Source organism: Cnephaeus nilssonii, assembly GCF_951640355.1.
Source record: "Cnephaeus nilssonii genome assembly, chromosome: X".
In the NCBI taxonomy this organism is placed as follows: Eukaryota; Metazoa; Chordata; class Mammalia; order Chiroptera; family Vespertilionidae; genus Cnephaeus; species Cnephaeus nilssonii.
In genome coordinates this window covers 122603124-122622778 of record NC_137071.1, presented here as the reverse complement: position 1 = coordinate 122622778, position 19655 = coordinate 122603124, and the positions used below count along the sequence as shown (strand labels likewise).

The 19655-nt window shown below is 37.8% G+C and overlaps 1 protein-coding gene across 1 annotated transcript; it reads left to right on the top strand.

The window, feature by feature from the left end:
- The first annotated feature begins 406 nt into the window (after positions 1-406).
- Positions 407-19207, top strand: CLIC2 (chloride intracellular channel 2). The gene is made up of 6 exons (XM_079764345.1): positions 407-717; positions 9546-9655; positions 9781-9906; positions 15404-15510; positions 16467-16648; positions 17631-19207. The coding sequence occupies exons 1-6, from the start codon at positions 661-663 to the stop codon at positions 17784-17786; spliced, it is 738 nt and encodes a 245-aa protein (XP_079620471.1). The 5' UTR covers positions 407-660; the 3' UTR covers positions 17787-19207.
- The last annotated feature ends 448 nt before the right edge of the window (positions 19208-19655 follow it).

Sequence of the window (19655 nt, the reverse complement as noted above, 5' to 3'; positions counted from 1 at the left end):
AATTTGCAACCCAGAAGGGAAATCTCACAGTGGAAGCAGTAGAATCGGGGGTGGGGACATTTGATGAAGTACACTTTTTTAACCCCCTTTTAGTCGGTATTGTTAGATAAACATCCTTTTCAATGATAAAACCCAAGTCATTTCTGGTCCTTTTCCTGGAAGAGCATTCTGTTGCTGTCAGGCTACAGGAACAGTCATAAGAGGCCATATTCTGGGCATAGAGCCCAGGACTCAAAGGGAGGCTCGAGAGAACATCTGGTGTACTTGATATATAGAAGCCAGAACTGCATGTGTGTGTTTGTGTGTGTTTGTTTCTCCTCTGCTGACTCATGGCGTTGAAACCTCGGTGGAAACACCCTCATCTTGCTAGCTAGCCAGTTTAAACACACCCCTTTGGCTCCTCCTTGATTCAAATGATAGGTCAAGAGGAAGAAGGAAAACAAATTCAAGAGGTGCTCTCAAGCATCTAGAATTCTCGGCCTCCCACCTCTTGAGAAGAAAATTTGGCCCCAGCTCTGACTCAGTCCTTTAAAAACTGGACTGTTCTCTTAAAGCACCCACTGTATTTGAGCCTTTGGGTGAAACTGGAAGAAAGGAGTTCACAAGTGCTGTGGGCTGTGCAGGAGTCAGGGGCTGCCAACTAGCAGTGAAAACAGAAAGATGGCAGGCCTGAGGCCCAACATTCAAGCAGATCCTGAGATTGAGCTTTTTGTGAAGGTAAGTTTTCTAGCTATAATAACAGACTACAGAATCTTTTCTTTCTTGACCCTGGGCCTCAGCTTCATCTTAAAAGGGCAACATTTGGGCTAGAGATAGGAAAGAATTTTGTAATTGTATTTCTATTCTGAGTCCCAGAAGGATGCCTGGGTGTTGGCTGTTCCTAGATAACAACAGGAAAACACCTCACCTGGAAAGGGCACGGAGACATAGTGGAAGGAACACTAGACTGCTTGGTAGTTAGAGCAACTAAATTGTATTCTTAGTGGTTTCCTATGTAACCTGGGCCAAACCCCTTCCTCCCCCTCCACTTTCTCTATCTGTACAATGTAGGAGGCTAACAAAAATGATCTAGAAGAGGTTTCCAGCTCTCACACTCTGCGTTTTATGCGATAGGTTTTAGAAGGCCTGGATGGGAGGAGAAGAGGTGCAAGAATAGCCGGAGAGCTCCATTCCCACACAGGGCCCAGACAGAGCTTTCTAAAATTCTCCCGCAATGGACAAACATCACAGCAGGCTCGCATGGACATTATAGGAGAAAAAAATCCAAGAGTCTGTAGTCTGTGTGCCTGCTATGTGAGAAGGAGGCATTTCAGAAAGCTATGTTTCCTCTTTATGATGTTGGTGATGTTGGTTTGTGTGTGTGTGTGTGTGTGTGTGTGTGTGTGTGTGTGTGTTTGCCTTAACTTTTCAGAAAAGCCCTTTGAAAATCCCCTACAGCAGGAGAAAGGAACATGTGTTTCTAAATTAGCTCATCAAGAGAAATAATTGTGCGTGGGTTATTCCAAGTAGAAATTACATAATTTCCTAAACCCTTGCTTATGTTAACTATTTGTTCTCTATACTTTCATTGACTATTGGAAGTAGTCAGGATGCTAATGGTAACAACAAACTCTTATATCATGCCTGATGCTTTTGAACAACGTACATATATTGTCTCATTTAGTGCCACCAACAACTTAGGAGCTATAGTATTAGTAGTGGTAGTAGATCAGTAATAATAGTGGTAATAATACTCATCACTGTAGTAATATTGTCACCATTTCTCAATAAGTAAGCTCAGGCAATAAAGTATAAGTAACTTGCCTCTAAAACTATATAGCCCCGTGATGGCATACAAAGACGTAAAATAACGTACACATACAAAATGTTAGCTTAAACTTCAGTTGGCCAAAGTAATATTTTCCCAATTATTTTTAAATTTTTAACAACTGGTTGTATATATCCACCAAAGACATAATCCACCTGCCTTTTCAAAATCGTAGCAGAGAAACCCTTGAATTCTTGCATTGCAAAGCAATCCAAATAAATGTTTGCTGAACCATGGAGCATAAGAACTACTTGTCCTATCTCTGGCTTCTAGCAAAACATGTGACTGCTCAGAAATGATATAAATAAGCCTTCATTTTCTAACTGGCCTTTTACACCTACCAATTCCAAGCCAGAGGTAATGTCTTTTCATAGGATGACAGAAGTGCTTCTTTTATCTAAACAGTTCATTCAATCTAATCACACCATTCGTTGCCATTGATCTGTGTGTTTATCTTCATAGATTGCCCATATTTGGGCGGTCATCTGGACAGGAGAAGTTAGGAAAGCATACGGTATATTGGGTGAACAAATGTTGAATTAAATATTAACTTTCAGGTTAAAATAACTAAGCATTTATTATTTACTATATGGCAGGCACTGCGCTAAGTGGTTTATTAGTAACCATATTTTATGGATACAGAAACTAAAGCAAAGAGAAACTACTTTGTGCAAAGTCACATGGCCAGTGAATTACAGGATTCCAATTCCTTAAAATGTGTCTGTGGACAACAGTGTGGTGATTGCGGGGGTGAAGGAGGTTGGGGGGAGGTGGTAGAGGGCATAGAGGGGATAAAAGGTGATGGGGAAATTTAAATTTAATTGAATTTTAAAAATAAAATAGCTGTGTCTAATCTTATTCAATTGTTTTCCATTTGGCAAGCTTTCTCGAAAAATTTTCCAGAATTTCATCAGATGGAATCCTTTAGGTGTACGCTTATCTAATGACACTGATACAGATGAAAGATTTCCTGGAAGAATCTTGAGTATCATCTGGTCCAGGTTTTTGTGTGTGTGTGTGCTTTACTTTAAGATGTGATCCTCAGATATCTAGAAGTTTTATAGAAGATGGTGGAAGGGGACACAGAAATTGAGAGGGATGAAAATTATTGATGAGTAACTTTTAAAAGCACTGCTCTTCCCCAGTGGTATCTCATTTATAGATAATGAGGTATCATTCTAAAGATTAAATGAGTCTGTGATTTCCCCAGATACCTCTGGTTGTAGCTTTAAAACCCTACCACAACTTCTTCCTCAGGCCCTGATGAGATTCCTGTAAGAGATTAAGCACTTCCCTATCATAATTAAGAATTTATATCACACCACCTATGTGTTCCATATAGTCAAGGAAACATTGCCTTTCAGCTCTGTATGATTTGGGGCAAGATTTATATGCAAATATTGAAAACAAAAGATTTTCTAACACATTTTATTTTATCTAACTGCAGCATTTATCGTATTGGTTTGTTGTTCATTGTTAAATGAAGTTTTTATGTTTTCTACCAAACAGTCTAAAATTAACTTTTAGGAGGTCTGTACATGGCATTATAGCATCTAACATTTGGCCGAAATTCTGAATGTAATGTTTGTCTAAAGCATGTTGTCTATGTGGGAAAGAAGAAAGAGATGATACTCTTCTCTAAATGTTCAGACCATTTTCGAACTCTCTTAGAACTATCATAACAACCAGTTAATTTTTAAAAATCCAACAAAACTATTAGGTGAGAGAAAGCAGCATTAAAGAATATAAGTTCTGGAGTAGATAGTTCTGGATTTGCTGTATGAAAAGAGTACATATGTCACCTGGCTGGTGTGGCTCAGTAGTTGAGTGTTGACCTATGAACCAGAAGGTCAGGTACATGTCCAGATTGCGGGCTTGACCCCCAGTGTGGGGAGTGCAGGAGGCAGCTGATAAATAATTCTCTCTCATCATTGATGTTTCTATCCCTCTCTCCCTCGCTCTAAAATCAATAAAAACATATTTTTTATAAAAAAGAATACATATGTCATCAACTCTTGTCTAAATGAGGGTACTTAAGCAAGTCAGCTTCTCTGAGTTTCAATTTCCTCATCTGTAAAACATGAATAATAACAGAACCTACCACACAGGATCATCTTCAACGTGAGGATTAAATAAAACAAATATGTAAAACAGAGGAGTTGTTAACATAGTTAACAATAAATGTCAGTTATTGTGGCTATTATTATTTTTTATGGTTAGAAACTTAGATCACAAACACAAAGAGAAATAAGTTGTTTTGGTGAATGACCATGTCCTGGCTTTGCCAGCTAACGACACTTAAGAGGTAGATAATTCATCAATCAGGCTAGGAAATTTACATCCTAAAATTGTATGTGATGGCACTTTAAATCAGCATATTATAAACAATAAAAAAAAAAACCCTACAGTTTTCCTGTAAAACTTTGCTGCATTTCCCACACACACACCCCCACCACCTCACTGTTTTTGCCTTTCCTTTTGCCAAAGGCGGTCCACCCTTCCTGCTGTATCTATTATCAGAGGCCATTTTTCTTCCTGCTTCCCACCCCTAATCATGTTTCCACTCACTAACACCAGTTGTGACTGCATCCTCAGTCTGACTTCTGTTACAAAAGAAATCAGCTGCCAAGGTTGGTGGCTATTTCCCATACCTCTTCGTGACATCACAAAGAGCAACAATAAACATGATGTTCTCTGTCGCACCCACTGCCAGGGAAAGGAAACTTGACCTCAAAACTAGAATTATGCCCATGGCTTCTCGGACCTTAATAGTACTAGTAGAAATGACAGATCAGAGCTGCTGTAAGATGAAGTCGCTTTTATTTCCTTCTACAGATTGAGGCAAAAGAGGAAATATGGATTCAAGAGATGAGAGAGACTGGTGGGTTGGACTTGGAAGCTAGTGTTGAGCATAGTAAGCATCAAATAAGCATTGAATGAATGAATGAACGAATGAATGACATAATAGCCATGGCAAATGAAAGAACTGAACTTATTTGGAGATATTTATAGGTAAAAACTGACAAGAATTACTAGTTGGATTCAATATTCAGAGTGAAACAAAAGGATTATTATTGAGTTTCTAGTTTGGTCACCAGGGTGGATAATGTCTTGTCTGCTCGGGCCGCCATAACAAAATACCATAAACTGGGTGCCTACAACAGCAGACATTTATTTCTCACAGTTATGGAGGCTATATGTCCAAGATCCAGGTGCCAACATGGTTGGTTTCTAGTGAGAATTCTTTTCCTGGCTTATAGGTGGCTGCCTTCTTGAATTGGAGGAGGGCGGGAGAGAGAGAGAGAGAGAGAGAGAGAGAGAGTGTTTTGGCCTCTTCATTTTCAGGCATAATACCAACATAAGAACCATCCTCATGCTCTCATGTAAACCTAATTACTTCCCGAAGGCCTCACCTCCAAATACAATCACATTAAATGTTAGAGTTTCAACATATGAATGGGAGGGGGCACAACTCAGTCCATACCAAATGATAGTGACTTTCACTGGATTAGGAGCCTTAAAGGAAAAGTAGGTCAGTGTGTGGAGTAAAGAACAGGGAAGGAATTTAGTTTGGGAATACTGTTTATTTTATTTTTTGAATATATTTTTATTGATTTCAGAGAAGAAGAGAGAGAAACATCAATGATGAGAGAGAATCATTGATCGGCTGCCTCCTGCACACCCCCCACTGGGGACTGAGCCTGCAACCTGGGCATGTGACCTGACCAGGAATAAACCGTGACCTCCTGGTTCATAGGTTGACACTCACCACTGAGCTATGGCAAGTTTGCTGGCCGGGCAAGATTGAGGTGTCTAAAACCTGGATCTCCCACGAGGACACTACCTCAGCTATAACCCTCTCAAGAAGTGGCTGCCTTTTCTTCCTCATTCCTCTTACCACTGTGCCTAGAGATAGGGTGGGTGTCCTTTAGGTATCCTTGCTCCTCATTCCTGTTTTCAGACCATTCTGTCACCTCCAGAGAAATACCTAGGTTGAGTCTCAGAAAATCAGACTACACCACTCACTGCCCCTCCTCGTTATAGTAGACTTCCAAACCCCCGGTCACTCTCCCTTATTTATCAAGGATTTTAGCTCCTGGATCATTGTCACTCTCTCCAACACTACTCCTAATTCTTGGTGATTTTAATATCTACACAGATAACCCTTCCAATACTATGGTCCTCAGATCCTTGACTTCCTCCCTTCCAGTGATCGCGTTCTTCACCATCTCTCAGGCACTTCCTTCCATGTCTATACCCTTACCTTTGTCATTGCAATGTCTGAAAACCCCTTCATAATTATTTATTTGAGGGGATTTTTTGTTCCTCTCTTTGAACTTCTCTATTTTAACACATTTTATTGAGGTATAATTTGCATAAAATAGAAACTGTCATTTGACCCAGTAATCCCACTTCTAGGAATGTATCCTAAGAAATCCGAAACACCAACCAAAAAGAACATATGCACTCCTATGTTCATAGCAGCACGACTTACAATAGCTAAGATCTGGAAACAGCCCAAGTGCCCATCAGTAGATGAGTGGGTAAAAAAGTTGTGGTACATTTATACAATGGAATACTATGCAGATGGAAAAAGAAGGATCTTTTACCTTTTGAGACAGCATGGAGGGACCTAGAAATTATTATGCTAAGTGAACTAACCCAATCAGAGAAAGACAAATATCACATGCTCTCACTTACACGTGGACTCTAATGAACAAAGTAAACTGACAAAAAAAAATAAGACCATCGATGTGGAAGCATGGAACAGACTAACAGATCTCAGAGGGAAGGTGGGAGGGAGGGCTGGATAAGATAAATAAAAAAACTTATATGTATATATGCACAGTCCATGGGCACAGACAATAGACAGGTGAAGGCCTTGGGGGGAAGGCCTGTGGAGGGGGGCAAAGGGAGGGAAATGGGGGACATCTGTAATACTCTCAACAGTAAAATAAATTTTTTCAAGAGGAAAAAATGCACCCATTTTAAGTGCAACCAATGACTTTTGACAAATGTATACACACATGTAGCCATCACCCTAATCAAAATATAGACTACTAGAGGCCCGGTGCACAAAATTTGTGCATGGGTAGGGTCCCTAGGCCTGGCCGGCAATTGGGGCCCATCTGTGGGGCGACTGGCGGAGCAATCAGGGGGCCCCCACTGGCACCCGCCTTGGCTGGCCTGAGGCCTGTGGGCTGGGGGCAGCTCCTGTGTTGAGCGTCTGCCCCCTGGTGGTCAGTGTGCATCATAGTGACCATTCGTTCCGCCGTTTGGTCGATTTGCATATTAGGCTTTTATTATATAGGATTTCCATCACCTCATAACATTCCCTTATGTCTCTTAGCAGTCAATCAATGCAGTCAATCTTCCTCACTCTATCCCACTACTCCCCTCCTAGGCAATCACTGATCTGCTTTCTGTCAGGATAGGTTGGTCTGCATTTTCTAAAAATTTCTACAGATTGAATCATGCAGTATGTATGCCTTTTGTTGTCTGGCTTCTTTTGCTCAGCATAATTATTTTGAGATTTGCCCATATTGTGTGCAGCAATAGCTCATTTGTTTCATGGTTGAAGTAGTCCCTTGTATGGATGCACTACTAGTATATTTGTTTATCCATTAAGGACATTTGAGTTGTTTCCAGTTTTGGGCTATTGTGAATAAATTTGCTATAAACATTTGTGTACACATCTTTCTAGGGCTATATGCTTTCATTTCTAACCTAGGATTGGAATTGATGGATCATATGGTAGATAACAATTTTCACCTTGGTAAAGTCTTTCTATAGCAGTTGGGCTATTTTACACTCCCAATAACATTGTGTCAGTTCCAGTTGCTCCATATTCCAGCCAATACTTGGTATGGCCAGTCTTTTTAATTTCAGCTATTCTAATGTGGGTGTAATGGCAACCCATTGTGGGTTTCGTTTGCATTTTCCCAATGACTAATGATGTTGAACATCTTTTCATGTCCTTATTTACTATCTGTATATCTTCTATAAAGTGTTTAAAAAATAAAATGCCATTTCCTCAGAAAACGCCTCCCTGACAAACCCCATATAAACTATATTTCTCTTTTACACATTCTCATTACATGCATGTCCTTCCTTCAAAGACTTTTCAAAGACTTTATCTCAGTTTAAAACAGTGTGAATTTGGGGGACTATTTTTTATTTTAATATCTGTTTTTGCATATATAATGTCTGTTCTATGTTAAAAACATAATTATTTCTTCAGTAAATATTTATTGGGAGAACGAATGAATGAATGAATGAAAAATAGAATCCACAGATAAACTCAAGTATATATAAAATTTCAAAGCTGAAAGTGTGTTGTTTTTAATCAGTGGGAGAAGGACGGGGCTTATTATTATTATTATTATTATTATTATTATTATATACACTGAGTGGCTAGATTATTATGATCTTTGAACGCATAATAATCTGGCCACTCAGTGTATATCCTATATAATAAAAGGCTAATATGCAAATTGTCCCCTCGACCAGGAGTTCAACCAGCAGGCAGGCCGGCCAACCACCCATGTGCCCTCCCCCTGGCCAGGCTGGCTGGACCCCACCCATGCACAAATTCATGCACCGGGCCTCTAATATGTATATATATATATATATATATATATATAATATATATATATATATATACACTGAGTGGCCAGATTATTATGCATTCAGAGATTGTATATTTCAGGTGTACAGCATAATGGTTAGACAATTATATAACTTTAAAAAGTGGGTTTTTTATAATTATATTTTTATTGATTTCAGAGAGAAAGGGAGAGAGAGATATAGAAACATCAATGATAAGATAGAACACAGACCGGCTGCCTCCTGAACGCCCCACACTGGGGATTGAGCATGTGCCCTGACCGAGAATTTAACCATGACCTCCTGGTTTATAAGTTGACACTCAACCACTGAGCCACACCGCTGGGCAACCAAGTGGTTTTAACAACTGGTGTTAAGACAACTATTAACTATTTGTAAAAATATTAAAGCTGGAGTCCCTATACACCTCTTACACCAAAATAGGTTCCAAATGGATTAAACAAATGCAAACATTAAACCGTAAAGGTACTAGAAAAAAATACACAAGAGAACATCTTTATTTTAAAAAATAACAAAGTAACTTTTGTAATATATATATATATATATATATATATATATATATATATATATATAGAGAGAGAGAGAGAGAGAGAGAGAGAGAGAGAGAGAGAGAGGCTGTGTAAGCATATAAGAAAAACCAGACTGCATAGAGGAAAAGAATGATGAATTTTATGTAAAATTTAAATTTTACATGAAACATGCATTTGTAAAATTACCTGTATATACTCAGCACTCCCTTTTAAAGATTAACTAAAGATATAATCTCAGAGGTACAAGTTATATGACAAAAATATTTGTTGCTGAAGTATAGTAGCAAAAATTTTGTAATATTTAAAATGTCTATTGTAGGAAATGGTTATACAAATCTTGATAATATATATTATATCTAATGTATTATTATTATTATTATTATTATTATTATGTCATCACACTTATAATTTTACATAAATGAGATTATTTGATTCATTGTCTCTCTCTGCCCACAAATGGTAGAATCCATAAGATTAAGCATTTTTAACTTTGTCTCTAGCAACTAGCTCATTCCCCAGCAGGCACTCAATACATACTTGTTGAGCAAATGAATGAATGAGGCCTTTCTTTATCTTAATAGGCTGGAAGTGATGGGGAGAGTATTGGAAACTGTCCTTTTTGCCAACGCCTTTTCATGATCCTCTGGCTTAAAGGAGTTAAATTCAATGTGACTACTGTTGACATGACCAGGTAAGAGAAATCAGGACAGGTTTCATTCTAAGGATTGAAATCAGCAGGTACCAATACAGTGTTAGTGTGTGCATGATGTGTGCCTGATCTACAGGTCTAACTCGACTTATTTTTAATCATTATAGAAAGCCCGAAGAGCTGAAGGACTTAGCTCCAGGTGCCAATCCTCCCTTCCTGCTGTATAACAAGGAGTTGAAAACAGACTTCATTAAAATTGAGGAGTTTCTAGAGCAGACACTGGCTCCTCCAAGGTACAGCCTTTTACAGGGTATTATTGTTCTTGAGACCATTTGTTTTATTGGCCTATTTATTGCAGATTGAGCATTCTCAGTTCTAGACAGCTCACTCTTTTTTAATGTCAGACCTCTCTTTTGTTATATTTCTATAAAACTTGGCAAAAGTCCCCCTTGATCACTCCACATATGATTAGAAAACTTTACTAGAGAATTATTTATTTAATGTATGTAAAACCATTAATACTTTATGAATGTGGGTAGTATATTAGGACAGGGCAAAGAACAGACTTGGAAACCTGGGAAAGGCAGGTAAATTTGGGCCACATTTAATTTCAGCCTCATTATCTAGCCCATAATGAGGGAGCATTTATACTGATAAAAATCAGACCTTTTCCTTGGAGAGCCCTCGGAAGATCTTCAATTAATGATCTTCTATCATCATTCAGTCTGATTTCTTAGCTCTACAGGTTGAAAAATATTTTGCCTATTAGGCCTAAATTTTCCCCTTCAACTTTAAATACACAAACACCATAGATAGAACATTTCAAATTATTTTTAAATGCATAGCATACTTAAAATAATAAAGTAAATTCTCATTGGTCTAGAAATAGAGAAATAACCCAAGGCTGAGGAAGAGGAAGAGCATGGGGTAATAACACTGTGTAGCCTATGAGAACTGATCATGACTAGGCTTTCACATCACCGATGGCATGAGGTAGAACATGCCCAACACAAGGGCTGGAGGTCAGGAAACAGGTCTCACAGTTAGCCAGAGGCCAGAACTGCACTGTCTACACTTGAATGAAAGTTCTATCTATCTGCCTACACAGGATAGTGTCTGGAAACAGGAAGCCTGCTGTGTTTATTTTTTTATTGCTGTACAACAAATTACTGCAAACTCAGTGCTTTAAAACAACCCTCATTTATTATCTCACGTTTCCATTGGTAAGGAGTCTGGCTTTGAATTTAAAACTGCTCTAAAAAATGAAGTCACAGTCAAAAAAATATATATAAAGGGTAAACAAAAGGTTCTATCAGTCCATAATTCTTCTTACATAAGAAACTAAGAAGACTCTTCTAGATTCTCCTCTGTGTGACTATATTAGGTCTCTTTCATCAATTACTGATGGCTTCTTAGATTTAAGCACCTGCTCTAAGTTTGTCCTGTACCTATTGAGTCTTATTTTGTTCTTTACTCCTCTGCCATCTTCCTCTACTACGTCTTCCCTCACATTATCTGCTCCCTAATTTTTTCTTGCTCCCAAAGGTAACTAGTGGAAAACAACAACAACAACAAAAGAACAATTGTGTATCTTTCCATACCTTTCTCTAGGTTCACATAAGCATGATAATAATAATTATAATTTATAAATATTGCATCTTGCTTATCTCACTTCAAAGAACATTGTAGCATCCTTCAACTCTACTGGTTTTGATTTAATTCATTTTAATGTCTGCAGAATAGTCCATGTCACAGATATGCTACAAGTTGCTAAACTATTCCTTTACTGATGGACATTCCCTTTCCTTCCAGTTATTTTTTTTTTACCACTACAAACAGTGGTATAAATAACATCCTTGTGCATATGTCCTTATGTGCTAGTGTTTTCATTCCTATGTAATAGATTCCCTGCAGAAAAATTCAAATGGTATATAAGCCATGAACACAGACAATAGTGCATGGGAGGCCTGGCGGGGGGAGTGTGATGGAGGGGGGAAGGGGACATCAATAGCACTTTCAACAATAAAGATAAATTTTTTAAATGTTTGCTTTGTATTTAGCCACCTTAACAAAATAGCTCATTAATGCTAGTAATTTTTTTCCTATACTTCCTTGGATTTTTCTAGGCATACAATTATGTTGTTGCTTCTCTTCTAGTTTTTATACTGATTGCTTTAAAATAGTGTCTTCCACCACTTGCTAGAACGTCAAAAACAATATCAGCTATTGCCCTGGCTGGGTGGCTCTGTTGGTTGGGGCATCGAACACCAAAAAGGTTGCAGGTTCAATTCCCGGTCAGGCCACATACCTAGGTTGTGGGTTCGATCCCTGTCAGGGCAAGTAAGGGAGGCAACTGATCGATGTTTCTCTCAAACAAAACAAAGCAAAACAAAAAACAATAAACATATCCTCGGGGGAGGATCAAAACATAATATCAGCTGTAATATTAATTTTAGGTGTTTCTGTGTTGTTCTTAAATTTAATATGAATGGTTTTAGAGTCACCAAGTAGAGTGATTTTTTCTTGTCTTAGCGGTTAGTACATTCAGCACAATGTTGAAAGAGCAGTAGTGATAATGATTATACTTGCTCTTGGCTGGTTTTAAAAAATTAATTCTAACATTTCACCTTTTTTTTCTTTTTTTTAATTTAAGTATAGTTGGTATACAACATTATATTGTTATATTAGTTTAAGATATATAATGTAGTTATTCAACATTTTTATACCTTACAATGTGATCATATTGTTAATTTCTAGTAATCATCTCTCGCTGTAAACATATCACAATATTATTGACTATATTCCCCTTCCTTTTTTCACCCATACCTCCATCCCATCCTTTCTCGTAACCCTTTTGTCTCTGTTTCTATAGATCTGTTTTTGTTTTGTTTGGTTGGTTTTTGTTTTTTATATTTCATATATAAGTGAAGCCATATGGTATTTGTTTTTCTCTGCCTGACATATTTCACTTAACACAATACTTTCTAGATCCACTCATGTTGTCACAAATGGTAAAACACTAATTCAAAAAGATATACAACATGTGGTAAAAGTAGGTTTACAGTTACAAATACATGAAACACAGAGTTTATTCTTGTATTGTTATTTATTGATGATTGCATTTTTCCATATGAACAACTGTACACCTATGTTTGCCCCACCCTGTATGCACCCCTATGTTTATTGCAGCATTATTTACAATTGTCAAGATATAGAACCAATCTAGAAGTCCAAAGATAGCTAAATAGATAAAGAAGATGTGATATGTATACAATGAAATATTATGCAGCAATAAAAAATTATATCTTGCCATATGCAACAACATGAATGTATCACCTTTTTCAAAATATTTGCTAATTTTTGAGGTAATACTGGTTAATTACATCATACAAGTTCCAGGTGCACAACATTGTAATTCAATATCTGTATACACTATAGTGTACTCACCACCCAAGTCTAGTTTCCATCCATCACCATATATTTGACCCGCTTATCCATTTTGCCCTCTCCAACCTCTTTCCCCTCTGGTAATCTCCAATCTGTTGTCCATATTTATGAGTTTGTTTTTGTTGTCTTGTGTTTGTTCATTTCTTTTTCTTTTTCTTTTTTTGTTATATATCCCATGAGTGAAATTATATGTTTGCCCTTTTCCTTCTGACGTTTCACTTAGCATAATAACCTCAAAGTCCACCAATGTTGCAAATGGCAGTATTTCATCATTTATGGTTGAGTATTATTCCACTGTGTATACGGGGGGGGGGGGGGGGGGTGTGTGTGCAAAAGTAGGTTTACAGTTGTACGTGAATCACAGAATTTAGTCTTGTATCATTATTTATTAATTATTGTATTATTTTCCATACAAACAACTGTAAACCTACTTTGCCCTACCCAGTATGTAACATAGCCTTTTCATCAATTATCTATAAAAGGACATTTACTAGTAGGTTGTTTTCATGTTTTGGCTATTGGGGATAATGCTGCAGTGAACATAGGAGTACATATATCTTTACAAATAAGTGTGTTCAACTCTGGGGGGTAGATACCCAGAAGAGGGGTTGCTGGGTCATACGTAAGTTATATTTTTAATTTTTTGAGGAACCTCCATACTGTTTCCCATAATGGCTGCACCAGTCTGCATTCCCACCAGCAGTGTGCGAGGGTTCCCTTTCCTCCATATCCTCTCCAAAGCTTGTTATTTCTTGTCTTGTTGATAATAGCCATTCTAACAGGCATGAGGTAATAATCTCATTATGGTTTTGATTTGCACTTTCCAAAAACATTTTACCATTTTATCTGATGCTTGCTGAAAGTTTTTGATGAATCCCTTTTATCAAGTTAACAAAATTAATGAATTCATGTAATCATTCAACAAATATTTACTGAATACTTATTAAGGATCAGGTACTATTCAAGGCACTTGGGACACAATCGTGTATAAAATGGGCAAAAACTCTCTGGCCTAGTAGACCTTACATTCTAGTTGGAGAAGACAGTAAATAATCAAGATAAAAAGCAAATATAAACTACGTTAGAGGATGATAAATACTAAGAAAAAATAAGGCAAGGGAGGGAAATAGTAAGTATTAGGGACAGGGGAGAGGTTGCAGTCTTAGCTAGGGTGGCCAGAGAAAGGCTCACATAAGAGGAGCTATTAGAAAAAAAAGACCTGAAAGAAGAGAGGATGCAGATCATGTGCATATATGAGGGAAAGCACTCCATTTAAGTGCAAACCAAGAGAAAATGCCCTGAGTTGGAAGCTTATTAGGCCTATTTGAAAAACAGCAAATGATCCAGTATTGAGTGAAATGTGTAACGAAGAAAAGAAGAGATGAGAACAGAGGGGTAAGGTGGCTCAAGATCCCACCAGTCCCTGTAGACCTCTGTGAAGACTTGAGCTCTGAGTCTGAATGAGATGGGTACATTGCAGGGTATTGCGTAGGGGAGAGACATGTGACATATTTTAACATGATTGCTCTCACAGCAGGTAGAGAATAGTCAGTTGTGTGGGAGACAAGCATAGGAATAGGAAGAATAGTCACCAAGCTGTTGCAGTAATATAGGCTTTGGACCAAGAAGTGGGCAATGGAGGTGGTGAGAAGTGGACAGATTCTGGGTACATTTGGAAAAGTAAACTGGCTGGAGTTGCTAAAGGATCCAGTGGGGATGGAGATTAAGAGAGGAATCAAGGAAGATGAATATTTGGCCTGACCACTGCTAGTTGCTAGGAGATGTTTTATTATTAGGAATTGATTTTCATTGAATACTTTTTCTGCATCTATTCATGATCATATGGTTTTCCTTATTTAATTTGTAAATGTAATGAAATTATCACTTTATTTTATTATGCTAAATGATCTTTGTATTTCTTAGAAGAGGACATCTTGCCTACTGTTTCCCATCATCCCCATCCCCTTTATTACTTCATTTGTTTTATAAGTTACAATATTTGAAGCTATATTTTTTCCTACTACTTATTTTTGAAAATGTATCACCACCATATCTGATGCCAAAGAGACTTTCATGAGCAAGTGGGGGGACCTACCTACCATTTGAAACATTGTTTCTATAGGTAAATGAACTTTGAATTTCAGACGACTGGTTTCCAAGTGAACTTTATAAACTAAATTATTCTGAGATTGGGAAAATACGAATTTCCAATGAGAGACTTCTCAGGACCTTCAGTTTCCAACACAATTTCCAAAACCTTCATTCTCAATAGAATGCAAGCTAGGACACCTGGTCTCTGTCTCCTTATGTGTGAATGACAGTGCAGTGATGTTTCTTTTTAAGGTACCCTTGCTTGAGTCCCAAGAACAAGGAGTCCTTTGATGTGGGCAGTAACCTCTTTGCCAAGTTTTCTGCATATATAAAGAATACACAAAAGGAGGCAAATAAGAGTAAGATAACTTTCTTTAAATCTCTGTTTTTCTCACTCACTTGCTCATTCTCACATTCTCACTCAGCTAAAATAGGTTGTTTTTTTTTAATCTATAGTATATTTTGGAGAATACCCTTCCTCTCAGTCTCTGCTCTCTTTTCTGAAATTCCTTTGTATGAAGTTTTATTAGATTTAGAGCCCAAGACTCAATATAGAAATTACCAATGTAGTTCAACTAGAGCATTGGCATGCCAGGTGTAAACTAACTGCAGGACTGGATTTGTTAGATGCCCCCCTCCGAACTTCCCCAGTCCTGCGTACTTTTAAAGTTTCTTAAACCATAGCACATAACATTCTCTTTTTTTTTTTTCTTTTTTTGTTAATCCTCACCCAAGGATATTTTTTCCCATTGATTTTTTTAGAGAGAGTGGAAGGGAAAGACAGAGAGAGAAACATCGATGTGAGAGAGACACATCAATTGTTTGCCTCCTGCATGTGCCTTGATCAAGACCAGGGGTTGAGCCTGCAACTGAAGTACATGCCCTTGACCGGAATTGAACCCAGGACCCTTCAGTCTGCAGACCGACACTCTGTCCACTGAACCACATAGGGCTCACAAACATTCTTGAAGTTTAATATCCTCTGAGTTATGAGAGCTATTAGTCTCTGATTCCACTTTCTGACTCTTCTGGGCTGAGGGATAACATATCACTTTTTTCCCCCTCTTTGACTCTCCTCCCAATGCACCTCTTCAAGAAAAATCCAGAAATATTTCCACTCATCATTTGATTAAACATCTGACTCTGCCTTATCAGTGACTAGTTAAGCATTCTAGTTACCTATTTAGATTTTTAATATCCACTGTAAGGAGCATGTATAGATACAGATGTTTAAATGTGTGAAAAGCATATTGAGAATGTATTTAGTCATGAAGACAATACATGTATAAGTAACCCTCTGACTTCATTGCCTCAGATTTTGAAAGAGCTCTGCTCAGAGAATTTAAGCGTCTGGATGACTACTTAAACACCCCACTTCTGGATGAAATTGATCCAGACAGTACTGAGGAACTCACAGTTTCCAGAAGATTGTTCTTGGATGGGGATGATCTGACACTGGCTGACTGCAGCTTGTTACCCAAGCTGAACATTATTAAAGTAAGTATTTATAAGATAGCCTGAATGGTTTGAGCTGGGTTTGGGAGTTGCCAGCATGAATCAGAGTAACCATTCTGTGTGAGGTTGTTATATGATGGCTTTAGCATCATCATTATGCATAGTGTGTACATCCTTTCTCTCCTCAAAGGAAAAATCCATGATCTTCCCTGTAAAACATGAAAAATTATTACTTCTTCCTATATCAGGGGTTTTCCATTGTCTTAGCTATAAGACAAGAATAATATTACCCAGCCCTAGCCGGTTTGGCTCAGTGGATAGAGCATCAGTGTGTGAACTGAAGGGTCCCAGGTTCGATTTCTGGTCAAGGGCACATGCCCAGGTTGCAGGCTCGATCCCCAGTGTGGGGCGTGCAGGAGGCAGCCGATCAATGATTCTCTCTCATCATTGATGTTTCTATCTCTCTCTCCCTCTCTCTCCCTCTCTGAAATAAATTTAAAAATATTTTAAAAAAGAATAATATTACCCATTTCACAGAATTGTTGAGTAAATTAAATAAATTAGGACATGGTAAATGCTTAGAATGGTGTCTGGATCATAACAAGTGATAAATAATGTGAGCTATTGGTATTATTATGACAATTTAATCACCATCAAATTTTCATTGAACAGAATTTATTCTATTTCAGGTCCTATGCCAGATACAGAGAATTCATAAAGTAATGACATAGTTGGGGCCCTAAAAACCTCTTAGTTTAATGGGGAGATATGTGCTCTTTTTCTGTGCTCCCTTCTTCTAAATATTAAATACAGCTTAATATAAATATGATTACAGGCATATAGCTTTGTCTACATGTGTACACTAAACATTAAAATAGTAATTTCAAGATTCTTTCATTTTATTTTGTAGTACTTTTTGTGCAGATAGCATGTCCACAATGATCTTGACTTTTGAAATATGTTTCTACACACTGGGCATGTTACTGATGCCTTTTACTACCAACTGCTTTTTCCAAAACCCTAGATTGCTGCCAAGAAATACCGTGACTTTGACATTCCAGCAGAATTCTCAGGAGTCTGGCGCTATCTCCACAATGCTTATGCCCGTGAAGAATTTGCCCACACGTGTCCTGAAGACAAAGAAATTGAAAATACCTATGCAAGTGTGGCTAAACAGTAGTTAGGGCAGCTCTTCCAATAGAAAAAGCACTCTATATAACTCTCTTATGAAAAAAAACACAACACAACACCACCACACCATGCTGTATTTTCTGTATCTGGCCACTGTGTATTTTAAAGGTCTTCATATTTTTGCTTTAATTTTCTTTATTTCCATGGCATAACCACTGCAATTCCTGTGTAACTACTGAAATACTAAATGATATGGAAAGCACCAAGATCTTTTGCTATTTGACTGAATTCCTAGAATGCATCATATGTAAGATCAACAGATGGCTAAAGTTACAAATGACATAAGTAGAGGCACAATCTCAAACTGCTGCTTAGAAAAAAAATCCACCTAAACCATTAAAACAATGTTATATTTTTGTTCGTTTAATATATGCATGAGTTTATCTCTGATATGAATAATAAAATCAGAGAATGAGCATATCAGAGGGACAAATCCTAAAAGAAGGATATTTTAAATCAGCTCTAGGAAGATATCAAGACCAACTGGTCTTAGAATGACGTTCAACACCTAGAAATATCACTGCCTCATAGAGATGAGACTAAACCTTTCAGACTAGATGATATTGCTGTTAAATGAACAATATTCATGAGATAAAACATAATAATTTTTTAAAGATTGGAAGCAAATACATGGCAAAGGTGCAAAATAAATCTGATCTTTTATTCAATAGCAATAAAAAGGAAACTTAAGAACTCTGATTTACCAAAGGTCTTGTTGCTGACCTTAAAAGGATAAGGCACACTTCCTTAGAGGATAATCACACAGCCTTCTACAGAATTGAAAAGGTTCCATTGCTATGTATACTCATTTTCATGTTAAAATACAATCAAATCTCTCAAATCTGAAAACAAAAGCTGAGCTTAACTCTTATTCCTTCACTGGAGAAACAAAGTTCAGCCTCAAAAAAGGAAGGCACAGTCTTATTATAGGCTTTTGGGGAAGGGGGGTAGGTAAAATTTAAATGAGGCAATGTTTTAATAGGTTCAAAGAAAAGTAAGGCAATAAGTAAAGGCTTAACAGTCCTGGGCACAGTAAGGGCTCCTGTCCTGTAAACCACAGAGAAGATGAATGTACAATGTGGTATCGCCTCTTTGCTGGAAGATCCCTGATGTGAGAAATTACACCTGAACTAGATGGTGTGGTTGTGGCTTCTCTGAATAGCTCAGAGCATTCTATTCTCACTGATATGATTTCAAAGAGTAAGGTTTTTTAAGATCTATGATTTTTTTAGTTAACTTTGACCCTGAGGCTCCATTTTATTGTCCATACCATGGCTTTGATCTTTGCATTAAAATAATATCTTTTTTATTAAATGTGTTGGGGTGACATTGGTTAATAAGATTATATAGGTTTCAAGTATACATTTCTATGATATATGATCTTCATATTGCATTGTGTGCCCACCACCCAAAGTCAAATTATCCTATATAATAAAAAGGTAATATGCAAATTAACCGAAGGATGGAACAACTGGTCGCTATGATGCACACTGACCACCAGGGGGCAGATGCTCAACGCAGGAGTTGCCCCCTGGGAGTCAGTGCACTCCCATAGGTGGAGCACCGCTCAGCCAAAAGCTGGGCTCACGCTCGCTGGAGCAGAAGCAGGCCTAAGCTGTCAGTTGGACATCCCCCGAGGGCTCCTGCACTGTGAAAGGGTGCAGGCCGGGCTGAGGGACCCCTCCCCCAGTGCATGAATGTCATGCACCGGGCCTCTAGTCACCATATATTTGGTTCCCTTTACCCTTTAGTACCCCCCACACCCTTTCCCTCTGGGTAACCACCATACTATTGTCTATGTCTATGAGTTTCAGTTTTATATCCCACATATGAGTGAAATCATATGATTCTTAGCTTT